This window comes from Narcine bancroftii, chromosome 1 (assembly GCF_036971445.1).
Source record: "Narcine bancroftii isolate sNarBan1 chromosome 1, sNarBan1.hap1, whole genome shotgun sequence".
Taxonomy (NCBI): Eukaryota; Metazoa; Chordata; class Chondrichthyes; order Torpediniformes; family Narcinidae; genus Narcine; species Narcine bancroftii.
In genome coordinates, this window is record NC_091469.1 from 247,087,168 (window position 1) to 247,099,408 (window position 12,241).

Here is a 12,241-nt window from a genome sequence, read left to right on the forward strand (position 1 = left end):
TGATTGTATGAGGATGTGCGCCACGTGGCGAGGCAACCTTGGAGAAATGGCACCGCGCTGTTATGGGCTCATGGTCTGCTGGTGGACGTGAGGGGAAAGAGGCTGCTCAACGCCCGCACATTTCACTCGGTGCGCCTGGGCACGGCGGAGGACGACACACCCAAAATTGCCACGGTAGCCACTGCCACAGACAGGTTCGCCGAGATCATCAGCCATCCTGGAGTCACGCCTACCCCCACCATGGAGTTTTCCATCACATCTCCACAAAAGGCCCCTCGCCAGAGCTCGATGGCTGCTACCAGAGAAGCTAAAACAGGCAAAGAAAAATTTTTCCAGGCTCCAGGAGTTGGGCATTGTTCAGCGGTTGGACAGCGCTTGGGCGGCGCCACTGCACATGGTCCTGAAATTATCAGGGGGTTGGAGGCCCTGCGAAGACTACAGATGGCTAAATGACGCCACAACTCTAGACAGGTACCTGGTTACCCATATCCAGGACTTCACGCCCAATCTCCACGGCGTGTGGTTCTTTTCAAAAGTCGATCTGGTGTGCGGATACCACCAGATCCCGGTCCACCTTGATGACGTTGGAAAGACTGCCATTATCACCCCTTTTAGCTTGTTTGAATTCCTCCAGATGGCGTTTGGGTTAAAAAACGCGGCCCAGTCATTCAAGCGCCTCATGGACGCAGTGGGAAGGGATTTGGACTTTGTCTTTATCTACCAAGATGACATCCTGGTAGCCAGCCGGATCTCCATACCCTATTCACCCAGCTGGCAGAATTTGGCCTCATGGTCAACAAGGCCATATGCCAGTTTGGGAAAATGTTTCTGGGGCACACCATCTCAGTGGTTGGGGCAGCTCCGGCACTGGAGAAAGTGGCAGCCATCCAGCATTTTCCCAAACCTTCCTCCCTTAAGGGTCTGCAGGAATTTGTGGGAATGGTAAATTTTTACCATCGATTAATCCCCAATGCCACCCGCATCATGCACCCTCTTTACGCGCTGATTGCGGCAAAAAAGAAGACCCTGACCTGGTCGGAGGAGGCAGACGAGGCCTTCGCTGCTACGAAACAGGTCCTCACAGAGGCGACTTTGTTGGTGCACCCGCGCCCGGAAGCACACATGGTGCTCTCGGTTCCCGCTTCCGCCACGGCAGTCAGGGGAGTATTGGAACAATGGTTAGACGGGCAGTGGTGCCCGCTGGCCTTTTTAAGCCGGAGCTTAAATACAGTGCGTTCAACTGGGAACTCCTGGCGCTGTACCTGGCCATCCGCCACTTCCGATACTTCTCGGAGGGCAGAACTTCAACAATTTTTACTGATCACAAGTCCCTCACCCAAGCACTGACTATGGCCAAGGACCCATGGTCGGCCAGTCAACAGCGCCACCTGTCCTACGTGTCCAAATTCACTATCTGGCACTGGGAGGGCAAGGACAATGTAGTTGCGGATGCACTCCCCCGCCCGGCCATCAGCACGCTAGCTCAAGCTCTCCAGACCGCCATCTCAGGTCTCCAGCTCAAGGATATCCAAGCTCCCTGACTCTGCCCAGCCAATGCTCTGTGACACCTCCACCGGCTCACCGCGCCTGATTGTCCCACAGGAGTGGAGGGCTAGGGTAGTCAGCTTTATCCATGATCTCGCCCACCCCTCAGTAAAGACTACCATGCGTATGGTGGCTCTGCGATTCGTCTGGCGTGTCCTCAAGAAGGAGATGGCAGCGCTAACCCACAACTGCATCAGGTGCCAGTCATCTAAAGTCCATAGGCACACGCAGGCCCCTGTTCTACATTTTGATTCGGCAATGCAGAGTTTCCACCATATCCACGTGGATGTTGTGGGCCCCTTGCTGGTGTCCAGGGAGTCGCAGTACCTGTTTACCACAGTGGACAGAATGACCAGGTGGCCGGGGAAGCCGTGAGGTGTCAGTGGAGACGTGTGCTAGAACCCTGGTCAGCCAGTGGATTGCTCGTTTCAGCGTGCCGGCGCACATTATGAGTGACAGGCGCCCAATTTACATCCGCACTATGGCTGCAGTTGGTAAGGCTTTTAGGGGTAACACTGCACCACACCATGGCCTACCACCCACAGTCTAATGGGTTGGTAGAGAGGTTCCACCAACACCTAAAGTCCGCTCTGATGGCAAGACTTTCCAGCCCCGACTGGGTGGACGAGTTGCCCTTGATTCTCCTTGGGATTAGGACAGCGCCAAGGAGGACCTGCAAGCCTTGTCAGCAAAAATGGTTTATGGTATGCCACTCTCCCTGCCAGATGAATTCTTCGACCTGAAGGCCAAGATGACGCACAATGGGAGGGTTGTGTGGCAGCGCACAACCTCATGGCAAATCAATCCCGCTTGTATTTGCCATGTGGCAGGGCAGCCATGCGGAAATGGCACCGTAAGAGGTTTCTCTCTGACTCCAGCATCCCTTCCAGCACGCGCTCTGGGCAGCAATTATGATGTCACAATGCACTAAGTGACTGAGCTCATGCTGCCCTTAAAGGGGCGCGTGGAATTTGAATAAAAACAGGGTAGTGAAAAAGTGGGGAATTATAGGCTGGTGAGTAGTGGGCAAAATGATGGAATCCATTATTAAGGATGTAATAGCGGAGCATATGACTAGCAGAGAAGGGATCGGACAGCATCAACACGGATTTACAAAATGTAAATTGTGCTTGACAAATCTATTGGAATTCTTTGAGATGGTGACAGGTAAAATAGATGGGGGAGAGCCAGTGGATGTGGTGTACCTGGATTTCCAAAAGGCCTTCAATAAGGTCCCACATAATCCCACATAAACGACTGGCATGCAAAATCAAGGCTCATGGGATTGGGGGAAAGGTATTGATGTGGATTGAGAACTGGTTAGCAGATAGAAGACATAGAGTTAGAAAAAACGGCTCATTTTCTGAGTGGCAGGCAGTGACCAGTGGGGTGCCACAGGGATCTGTACTGGGACCCCAGCTGTTCACAATTTACATTAATGATCTAGATGAGGGGATTGGATGTAATATCTCCAAATTTGCAGACGGCACTCAGCTAGGAGGGGTTGTGTGCACTGAAGAGGGGGTCAGGAAGCTCCAGTGTGATTTGGATAAATTGGGGGTCTAGGCAGATACATGGCAAATGCGCTACAATGTGGATAAATGTGAGGTTATCCACTTTGGTAATACAAACCAGAGGGCAGACTACTATTTAAATGGCAATAGATTTGGAGATGGGGAAATGGAGAGAGACCTAGGGGTTCTTGTGCACCAGTCACTGAAGGCGAGCATGCAGGTACAGCAGGCGGTTAAAAAGGCAAATGGTATGTTGGCCTTTATATCAAGAGGATTTTAGTATAGGAATAAGGATACCTTACTGCAGCTGTCCAGAGCCTTGGTGAGATCACACCTGGAGTATTGTGTGCAGTTTTGGTCGCCTTATCTGAGGAAGGATGTTCTTGCAATGGAGGGAGTGCAAAGGCGATTCACCAGGCTGATACCTGGAATGGCAGGAATAACTTATGAGAAAAGATTAGGGGTTACGGAGAGAAGGCGGGAACGGGGTACTGAACTTTAAGATCAGCCATGATCTCATTGAATGGCGGAGCAGGCACGAAGGGCCGAATGACCTACTCCTGCTCCTATCTTCTGTGTTTCTATGTTTTGGTGTGGCAGCAGTGATTTCCTTCAGTTCCTGCAACCGCCACAGGATCATAGTTTAATATATAAATTTTCTAAATTTTTATCAATTCTAATACTTTAATCGGATTATTAGTCCACCTAAATTGACCAACCTCTTTACATCGATCATAATTCCCTTCTACCAATGGCATAACTTTGCTTTTATCTTAATTAATTTTAAAACCTGATATTTTGCCAAAATCTTGCAACTTTTTATACAATACTGCTAAAGAATTCTGTGGATTTGTTATATAAATTAATACATCATCTGCAAAATGACTAATTTTATATTCCCCTTTATTTACTATAATTCCCTTAACAATTGCACTAAGAGCTCAATTGCTAAAACAAACAATGCAGGATATAAGGGCCAACCTTGCCTTGCTGACCTTTTTAAAGGGAAAGAAAAGGAAAGTAGTCTATTGGTAACCACTTTAGCCATTGGACTACTATATAAAACCTTAATCCAATTAAAAATGTTGATTCAAATTGAAACTTTTGTAAAACTTTAAACAAATAGTTCCATTCTAATCTTATCAAAAGTCTTTTCTGCATCTAAAGACAAAACTAACGTCAATTCTGTTTGTTTTTGAGCACTATGTTTTAAACTAATCAATTTTGCTATATTATCAGCTGAATATCTATTCTTAATAAATCCAGATTAATATGAATTAACCAGTTTAGGTAGATATTCATTTATTCTGTTTGCCAAAACTTTAGCTACAATTTTGTAATCAACATTTAATAATGTTATAGGTCTATAAGATTCTGGCTTTAGTAAGTCTTTATCTTTCTTAGGTATCACTGTTATCACTGTATTTGAAAAAGATTCAGTTAAAGAGCATGTTACAGTAGCTTGTTTCAGTACTTCTATTAATAAAGGCATTAATAAGTCTTTAATTTTTTTATATAAAACTCAGATGTAAATCCATCTTCTCCAGGAGATTTCCCATTTGCATTCTGAAATGTATAATTTGTTACAAAATAAAATGCCTAAACCAGATCTTCATAAATCAAGAATGAAATGGGAATTGGATTTCGATAGAAAGATAGATTAAAATGTTTGAATATAGATTAGTTCAATATAAATTTTACATCAATTGTATTTGACTCCGTATAAATTGAAAAATTTTCAACTTAGTTCTTCAGGTTTATGTTTTAGATGTGATCAAGAAGTAGATACTTTTTTTCATTCGACATGGACTTGTCCTAAGGATTAAAAGTTTTTGGTTGCAAATTAAATTGTTTTTGGAACAGATATTAAAAGTAAATTTACCTTTTGCCCCAGTGTTGTTTTTATTAGGAGATTTTAAATTGATGGCTTTAAGATTGAGATTGACTATGTACCAAATTGAATTTTTGCTTTTGTCCTTGGCTGTTTCTGAAAAGTGTTTAGCTATTACTTGGAAATTTGACTCAGTTTTAGGTATGAAAAGAAGGCATAATGAAATGAAAATCTGTATTTCTTTAGAAAAGATAACATATAATTTAAGAGACAAATATTTTTTTTTTACTAAAGTTTGGAGCCGTTATTTGAAAACTTTTGGTGTGAGAATTTGATTGATAGGTACCACCACTCCTGCAGCCAAAATGTTTTGATGTGATTGTAGTAGATGATCTCCTTTTTTCTTCTTTGTAGGTGGGTAAGGGAGGAGGAAGGGTATTAGTGGGGTGGTTGGGGAAGTTGTTTTTTTTATATAAATGATTAATCACATTATGTCTTTATTAAAATGTAGTAACTAATGTTATGTTATGTGATTTTAAACTTTAAATAAAATATTAAAATATTACCTTTGCAACAAACAACAAGGGAAGGCTTTTTAAGCATGAAATAATGTTTAATTCTCACAAAAAAACTTCCTGCAGAAAATAAGAAAAATCCGACACCAAAAGTTTAAAATTCTACTGAGGTTTTTCCAAAATTCCAAAATTTTTTCAACTAGTGAAATCATTACAGCTTCTAAAAAAAATTCAGATAACTGAGGTTTTCTATTTATTTTTTGGAGGCAAAACAACATCATTTCAGCCTTGAATTTTTTTGGATAAAATGAGGATTTCTGATTTTTCTGAAATCTTCAATTATACAATTTTTTTGGAGCTGAACAGATGTCACTTCTGGATCCAAAAAATTTGGGTAACTGAGCATTTTGGATAAGGCAATTTTTGGATAATCGGAGTTGTACTGTATCAATATCCTTTATACTAATCAGCGATCTTTTGAAGGGCGTGTGCCGAGGCATGGGCTCGAGGAGGTTGGAGTGCCGAGAAAGAAGAGAGGAACCAGTGGGAAACAAATGAACGGAGAAAGATTCAGGAAAGTATTGATGCTTTGACAGCAATGAAAAAGGCAGCTGAAACAAGACATCGGCTACAAGAGTTGGAAAAAAAAGGTAGAAGCTGAGCTATTATTTCAAAAGCTTCAAAGATGCTGTATGTTTTATATTCTGCATATTTGACACATGAAAATGAGTTCAGAAATCAGAAGTGCCAAGAACTTGGAGTCCTCCCACAAGATTCCCTAATGGGCAACTTGCATGTAGTGTAATTCGTTAGGAAAGCAAATGCAATATGAGTGAACATTTAGAGAGAAGTTTGAATGTAATGTTCAGGTTTTATACGGCAATTATCAGACTGCACTTGGATTATCATGGGCAGAATGGCCTCCTGATCCGAGGAAGGATAAGTTGGGATTTGAGCTAGTGCACAGGAAGTTTACCAGAATGATTCCTGAAATGAAAGGATTTTTATTTGAGGATCATTTGATGCATCTGGGACTATACATGCTTTAGTTCAGAAGAATGAGGGAGATTCTCATTCAAACCTATCAAATACTAGATTGGTCATAGAAAGGATGTTTCCTATGGTGTGGGAGTCTGGGACCGGAGGGCACAGGCTCAGGATATAACAGCAACCCTTTAGAACAGCCATTTCTTCTTCCAGAGTGTGGCAAATCTGTTCCTTGGAGGAACAGATTAGAAAGGGATCAAGGGTTACATGACAAAGGTAGGGGAATGGGGTTGAAAAGATAGTAAAGCAGCAATGATGGAATAGCGGGGTACTCGATGGGCTAAATGGACTAATTCTGTGTGTGCCTTAAGAAAAGCATTAGACCATCCTGTACCAATAGAATTTCCATGAGACATTATGAATTGGGGTATGAGTGTCATGTTCTGACCTCAGGCTGAAATTCATAAAATATAGAATACAGCACAATACCAGACCCTTTGGCTCAGGATATCTGTACTGACCATGATACCAGTATAAACTAATTCTGTCTGCCTGCATGTCACCTACATCCCTCCACACTCCACCTGTTGATGTGACTATCTGAATGCTACAACTTCCCCTGGCAGCACATTCCATTCATCTGCTGCTCTCTGTAAGAATGAATGCCTTGCAATTCTCCCTTAAACTCTCCCCTTTGAACCCTAAATCTATGCACAATAGTGTTTGACATTTCCACTTTTTAAAATGGGTCTATCTTCTCCATCTATCCATTAAGCAGAATGGTTATTGTACCGGTTAGCATAACACTGTTACAGCATCATCGACCCAGGTTTGAATCTGCCTGTAAGGAGTTTAATTCGCTCTCCCTGTGTCTTCATGGGTTTCCTCTGGCTGCTCTGGTTTCCTCCCATCATAGGGTATGTTACTGTTCTAAATTTTTTAAAAATCTAGGAACTTAGCAGATCGGATCACATCGCTGGAGGCAAGGGATAGTTGGGGCTGAGACCCTGCATCAGGCAGATATAACAAGAACAAATGATGTACTAATCTCACCATTTTCGGCTCCGAGCTGGCATTTCCCCAACTTCATACTCCCCACTTCCACTTCCTTTGCTCAAGATTCACAAATAACGTTGCTGTGGCTAGCCCATTGTTTCTGCTTGCTCCTGCTCCACTGCTGACTCAACCTGCAAGTTTACCTTCAGGAGAGCTCCCAGGTCTCTTTGCATTTAGGAATTTTCAATTTTCTCCCATTTAGAAAGTAGTCTGCTCATTTATTTATTCTAGCAAAGTGCATGACAGCACAATTTCCAACATTGTATTTCAGTTGCCATTTCTCTGCCCAGTTTCCTAATCTATTGAGGGCCTTCTGCAGCCTCCCTGTTTCCTCAACCCTACCTGCTCCTTCATATCATCTACAAACTTAAACACAAAGCCATTTATTCAAACATCTAAATATAATATAAAATACAACATGTTGAACATGTGCAACAAACCCTGTTCCACACCAATTCTGGTACTGCTCACCAACTCTTATCTCTACTGCATTGATGACTGCGTCATTGTAGCGTCCTTTGCATTGGTGAGGCCAATCACTGATTGGTCCTTACCTGGAACATTATCCCTTTTTACACTGGCACCTTATCTTACTAATTAACAGCCAATCTTACCAATTAAATGGCCAGTGTGAGTGCTCACTAATCAGCACGCAGGCATCAAATCACCCCAGGGATGGACTGCCTAGGTAGGGTGTATCATTTGACACTTGTGCGCTGATTAGCGCAATGTGAATGGGACAAGGACTAGCCTGAGACAAAGTAGTGATGCATTGATGGTTTTTTGCATGACTACAGGAACGTGAACGAAACAAAAGAGTAAAAAGAAGGTATAAACTTTGTATCCAATTTACTAAATCCTGATCAATGTATTTAAACAAAATTAATCATGCATAATTATAACATAATTAAGCTCTATGTAGCGTGGATTCGATGCTGTCGGCCTCTGCCATCTTGAGTACTTCGATGTTGGAGATGAAGTCGCTCCAATGAATGTTGAGGATGGAGCGGAGACAACACTGGTGGAAGCGTTCTAGGAGCCGTAGGTGATGCCGGTAGAGGACCCATGATTCGGAGCCGAACAGGAGTATGGGTATGACAACGGCTCTGTATACGCTAATCTTTGTGAGGTTTTTCAGTTGGTTGTTTTTCCAGACTCTTTTGTGTAGTCTTCCAAAGTCGCTATTTGCCTTGGCGAGTCTGTTGTCTATCTCGTTGTCGATCCTTGCAACATCGAAGTACTCGAGATGGCAGAGGCCGACAGCATCGAATCCACGCTGCTGAAGATCAAACTGCGCTGGGTAGGTCACGTCTCCAGAATGGAGGACCATCGCTTCCCAAGATCGTGTTATATGGCGAGCTCTCCACTGGCCACCGAGACAGAGGTGCACCAAAGAAGAGGTACAAGGACTGCCTAAAGAAATCTCTTGGTGCCTGCCACATTGACCACCGCCAGTGGGCTGATACCACCGCCAGTGGGCTGATATCACCTCAAACCGTGCATCTTGGCGCCTCACAGTTCGGTGGGCAGCAACCTCCTTTGAAGAAGACCGCAGAGCCCACCTCACTGACAAAAGACAAAGGAGGAAAAACCCAACACCCAACCCCAACCAACCAGTTTTCCCTTGCAACCGCTGCAACCGTGTCTGCCTGTCCCGCATCGGACTCGTCAGCCACAAATGAGCCTGCAGCTGACGTGGACATTACCACTCCATAAATCTTCATCCGCGAAGCCAAGCCAAAAAAAGAAGCTCTATGTACAGCACAGTACGAGCCCTTCAGCCTCTGTTGTTGTTCTGACCTATATAAACCTTTATAGATTTATAAAGGCCTGTGGGAAAGTGATGGCGGCAATATAACACACAGATGCACAATTTATAAAGACCATGGGCAAGTCAGGAAAGTCGCAGCAGGGAAGAAATACACACGCGCATGCGCGCACACACACACACACACACACACACACTCTCTCAAAACAAAGTTGGTACATACAACAATCAAGGATAGATAGATAGGTAGGTCTGTGAGAGAGAAAGAGAGAGAGAGTGCGATGGCGAACCTGCCCTCCCAGAACTCTGTGTGGCAGAGAAAGGGCTATATGCATGGAGCAGTCTTGGAGGGGTTTCTCTCCTGCACATGAGGGTTAGGGCTAGGGAATGCTGGGAGGGCAGATCCACCATCACTGGGTGCATCATTCAGACATCTCAGGTGGAGGATAGTCCCCTGGGGATACTTGGTGGTGAGTGTGAAAGAAGACAGAGAAGTGGTTAACAGTAGTGCAGTGTGAATGGCAAAAGGAGCTTCTTTAGCTGGTTCTTTTCATGGCCAACTTACAGGTTAGCCAGTGTGAAAAGGGCTATTATCTGAATGTTCCACTCCATCGTTGCTGCCTGTCCCTTAAGCTTCTTTTTGTTTATGCCAGAGTTCCCAAACTTTTTTGATCTGCCACCCCCTTGGCTTCCAGGCCACATTCTGAGCACCATCCCCACCTTACAAATTGTATGGGGGGGTGAGTGGCAGTGGTGAGTAGGGTTGGGGGGGGGTTTAGTGAAAGCGCTGAGTGGCGTGGGGGGTTTTAGTGGTAGTGACGGCACTAAGAGGGATGTTAGTGTCGGTGCCGAGAGGGGAGTTAGTGTCAGTGATGAGACGGATGTTAGTGGAGGTGCTGAGGAGGGGGTTTAGTCGTGGCACTGAATAGGGGTTAATGACGGTGCTCAGAAGGAGGGTAAGTGGAGGCACTGTGGGGGGGTACTGGTGGCGCTGAGAGGGGTTATTGGAGGTCCTGAGAGAGGGTTTGTGATGGCACTGAGATGAGGTTGGTTAGTGGAGGCACAAGGGGTTAATGGCGGCACTGAGAGGAGGGTGGTGATGCACTGAGGAGTGGGGGTAGTGATACCAGTACAACATGGTGTCTACTGAGACTAGCTTTCGCGTGAATGCTTTGTCGCCGTTTATTCTGCTCACTACAGCCACCCTGAGTCTGGCCTGAAAATTACAACACTGGCTTCATCATTAAATTTGCAGTGGACAGAATAACATAAATACGGAAGGTTCCGAACTCCCCCTATTTCCTCAAGATTCCCTATTTCCTCACTGCCCCCTAGTTCCTCACTGCACCCTATTTCCTCATTGTCCCCATTTCCTCACCACCCCTATTGCCTCATCACCCCCTATTTCTTCACCACCCCCTATTTCCTCACTGCACCCTATTTCCTCATTGTCCCCATTTCCTCACCACCCCTATTGCCTCATCACCCCCTATTTCCTCATTGTCCCCATTTCCTCACCACCTCTATTTCCTCACCACCCCCTATTTCCTCACTGCACCCTATTTCCTCATTGTCCCCATTTACTCACCACCCCTATTTCCTCACCGCATCCTTTCCTCACCATTTGTTTCATCACCACCCCCTATTTCCTCACCGCCCACTATTTCATCTCCACCTCTTATTTCATCACCTCCCCATTACTTCACCGCCCCCATTTCCTCACTGTTACCTATTTCCTCACCGCCTCCTATTTCCTCACTGTCACCAATTTCCTCACCGTCCCTTATTTCCTCACCACCGCCTTGAATATTTCCACCACCCACAGGGGTAGGGTGGCAGTGCCCACTTTGGAATCACGAGTTTATGCAAATGTTGAGATGAGTTTGACATTTGGTATTGAATAAGTCTTTACTGGTGACAATGCATGGATAAAACAGAGCACTTGCAATTGTGGTATCCTATTAATTTTGAACTGACCTAAATCTAATCCCTTTCCATCACCAAATTCACGACTTCACTAAAGCAACAGTTACCAACTGTGTTACCAACGAACTTAACTTTTCCAACTGACTCCCAGCTCCCAGCTCTGCATTCTGCAGTACCTTCAACCAGACAGCATTAACATCAACTTCTCCAATTTCTGTTCATTCCTTCCCCTGAGTCTTTCTCTCTATCCTTCTGTCTCCTTTCTTCCAGGTCCCCCCTTCCCCCTTCTATGAAAGAGCTACCCTAGCCCTTTTCATCTTTTTTTCTCCTGCCCTCCCACTTGTATCCACATATCTATTAGCCTCTGCTCTTTCCCATTCACCCTCCTCTTCACGCCTCCCACACCCCCCTTTCCCCACCTTTTGTCTGGACCTGTCTGCTGGGGGGGGGGGGGCATGGCAAGGCAAGATGGCATAGAGTCTAGACGTGTAATCTCGACCTCTCTGGCCAGACTTTTAAATACCTGTTTTTTAACCCTTTGTTTTCAAGTTTAAACTTTTTAAATTTTAGTTTAAAGTATTAAGGAATTATTATGGCCACTAATGGTAAAAAGACTAAACCTCAAGTTCAGAAGAAGTTACATTTTCAAAGTGTTCAAGATTTGGGGCCTAGACGACTTGATACTGCCCCAGGCTCAATCTCTTCATTGTCTAAACCCCAAAGATTGCCTGTGGGCGCTGAAAAAAAATATCTATTGCTCACCAAATGAAGGATGGCGCTGGAATTACCCGTTCTCCGGAAGAAGGTGCATGTTCCCAAGAAATGGACCCCGATTTGGAAAGCCTTTCGATTTTGATGGAGGGAGCACGCAGGAAGACGACTCCATTGTTGGAAATGCATCAGGTAGCATTTCAATCTTAAGAAATCGTTTTTCTTCATGAATTGATGAAAAAACAACGAGATGCGGGGGGAGACCAACGGCACCCCCCTGAGGAAGTCGGGGTGCTGTCGCTGGATGTCCAGACACACAATAAAACTTTTAAAATGTCTTCTGTTGAGTTGCAGCAGGAGCTGCAGTTACCTTGTTCTGGCACTATGT

At 44.6% G+C, this 12,241-nt stretch overlaps 1 protein-coding gene across 6 annotated transcripts in view; it reads left to right on the plus strand.

Moving 5' to 3' along the window:
• LOC138740896 (dynein axonemal assembly factor 1-like) overlaps nucleotides 1-12,241 on the plus strand; it is a 297,316-nt gene that overhangs the window by 189,473 nt on the left and 95,602 nt on the right. For all 6 annotated transcript variants that reach the window (XM_069894183.1, XM_069894219.1, XM_069894191.1 and 3 more), the window contains one exon: nucleotides 5,889-6,055. In XM_069894183.1, the coding sequence (XP_069750284.1) occupies nucleotides 5,889-6,055 (167 nt within the window). The remainder of the gene's footprint in view (nucleotides 1-5,888; nucleotides 6,056-12,241) is intronic.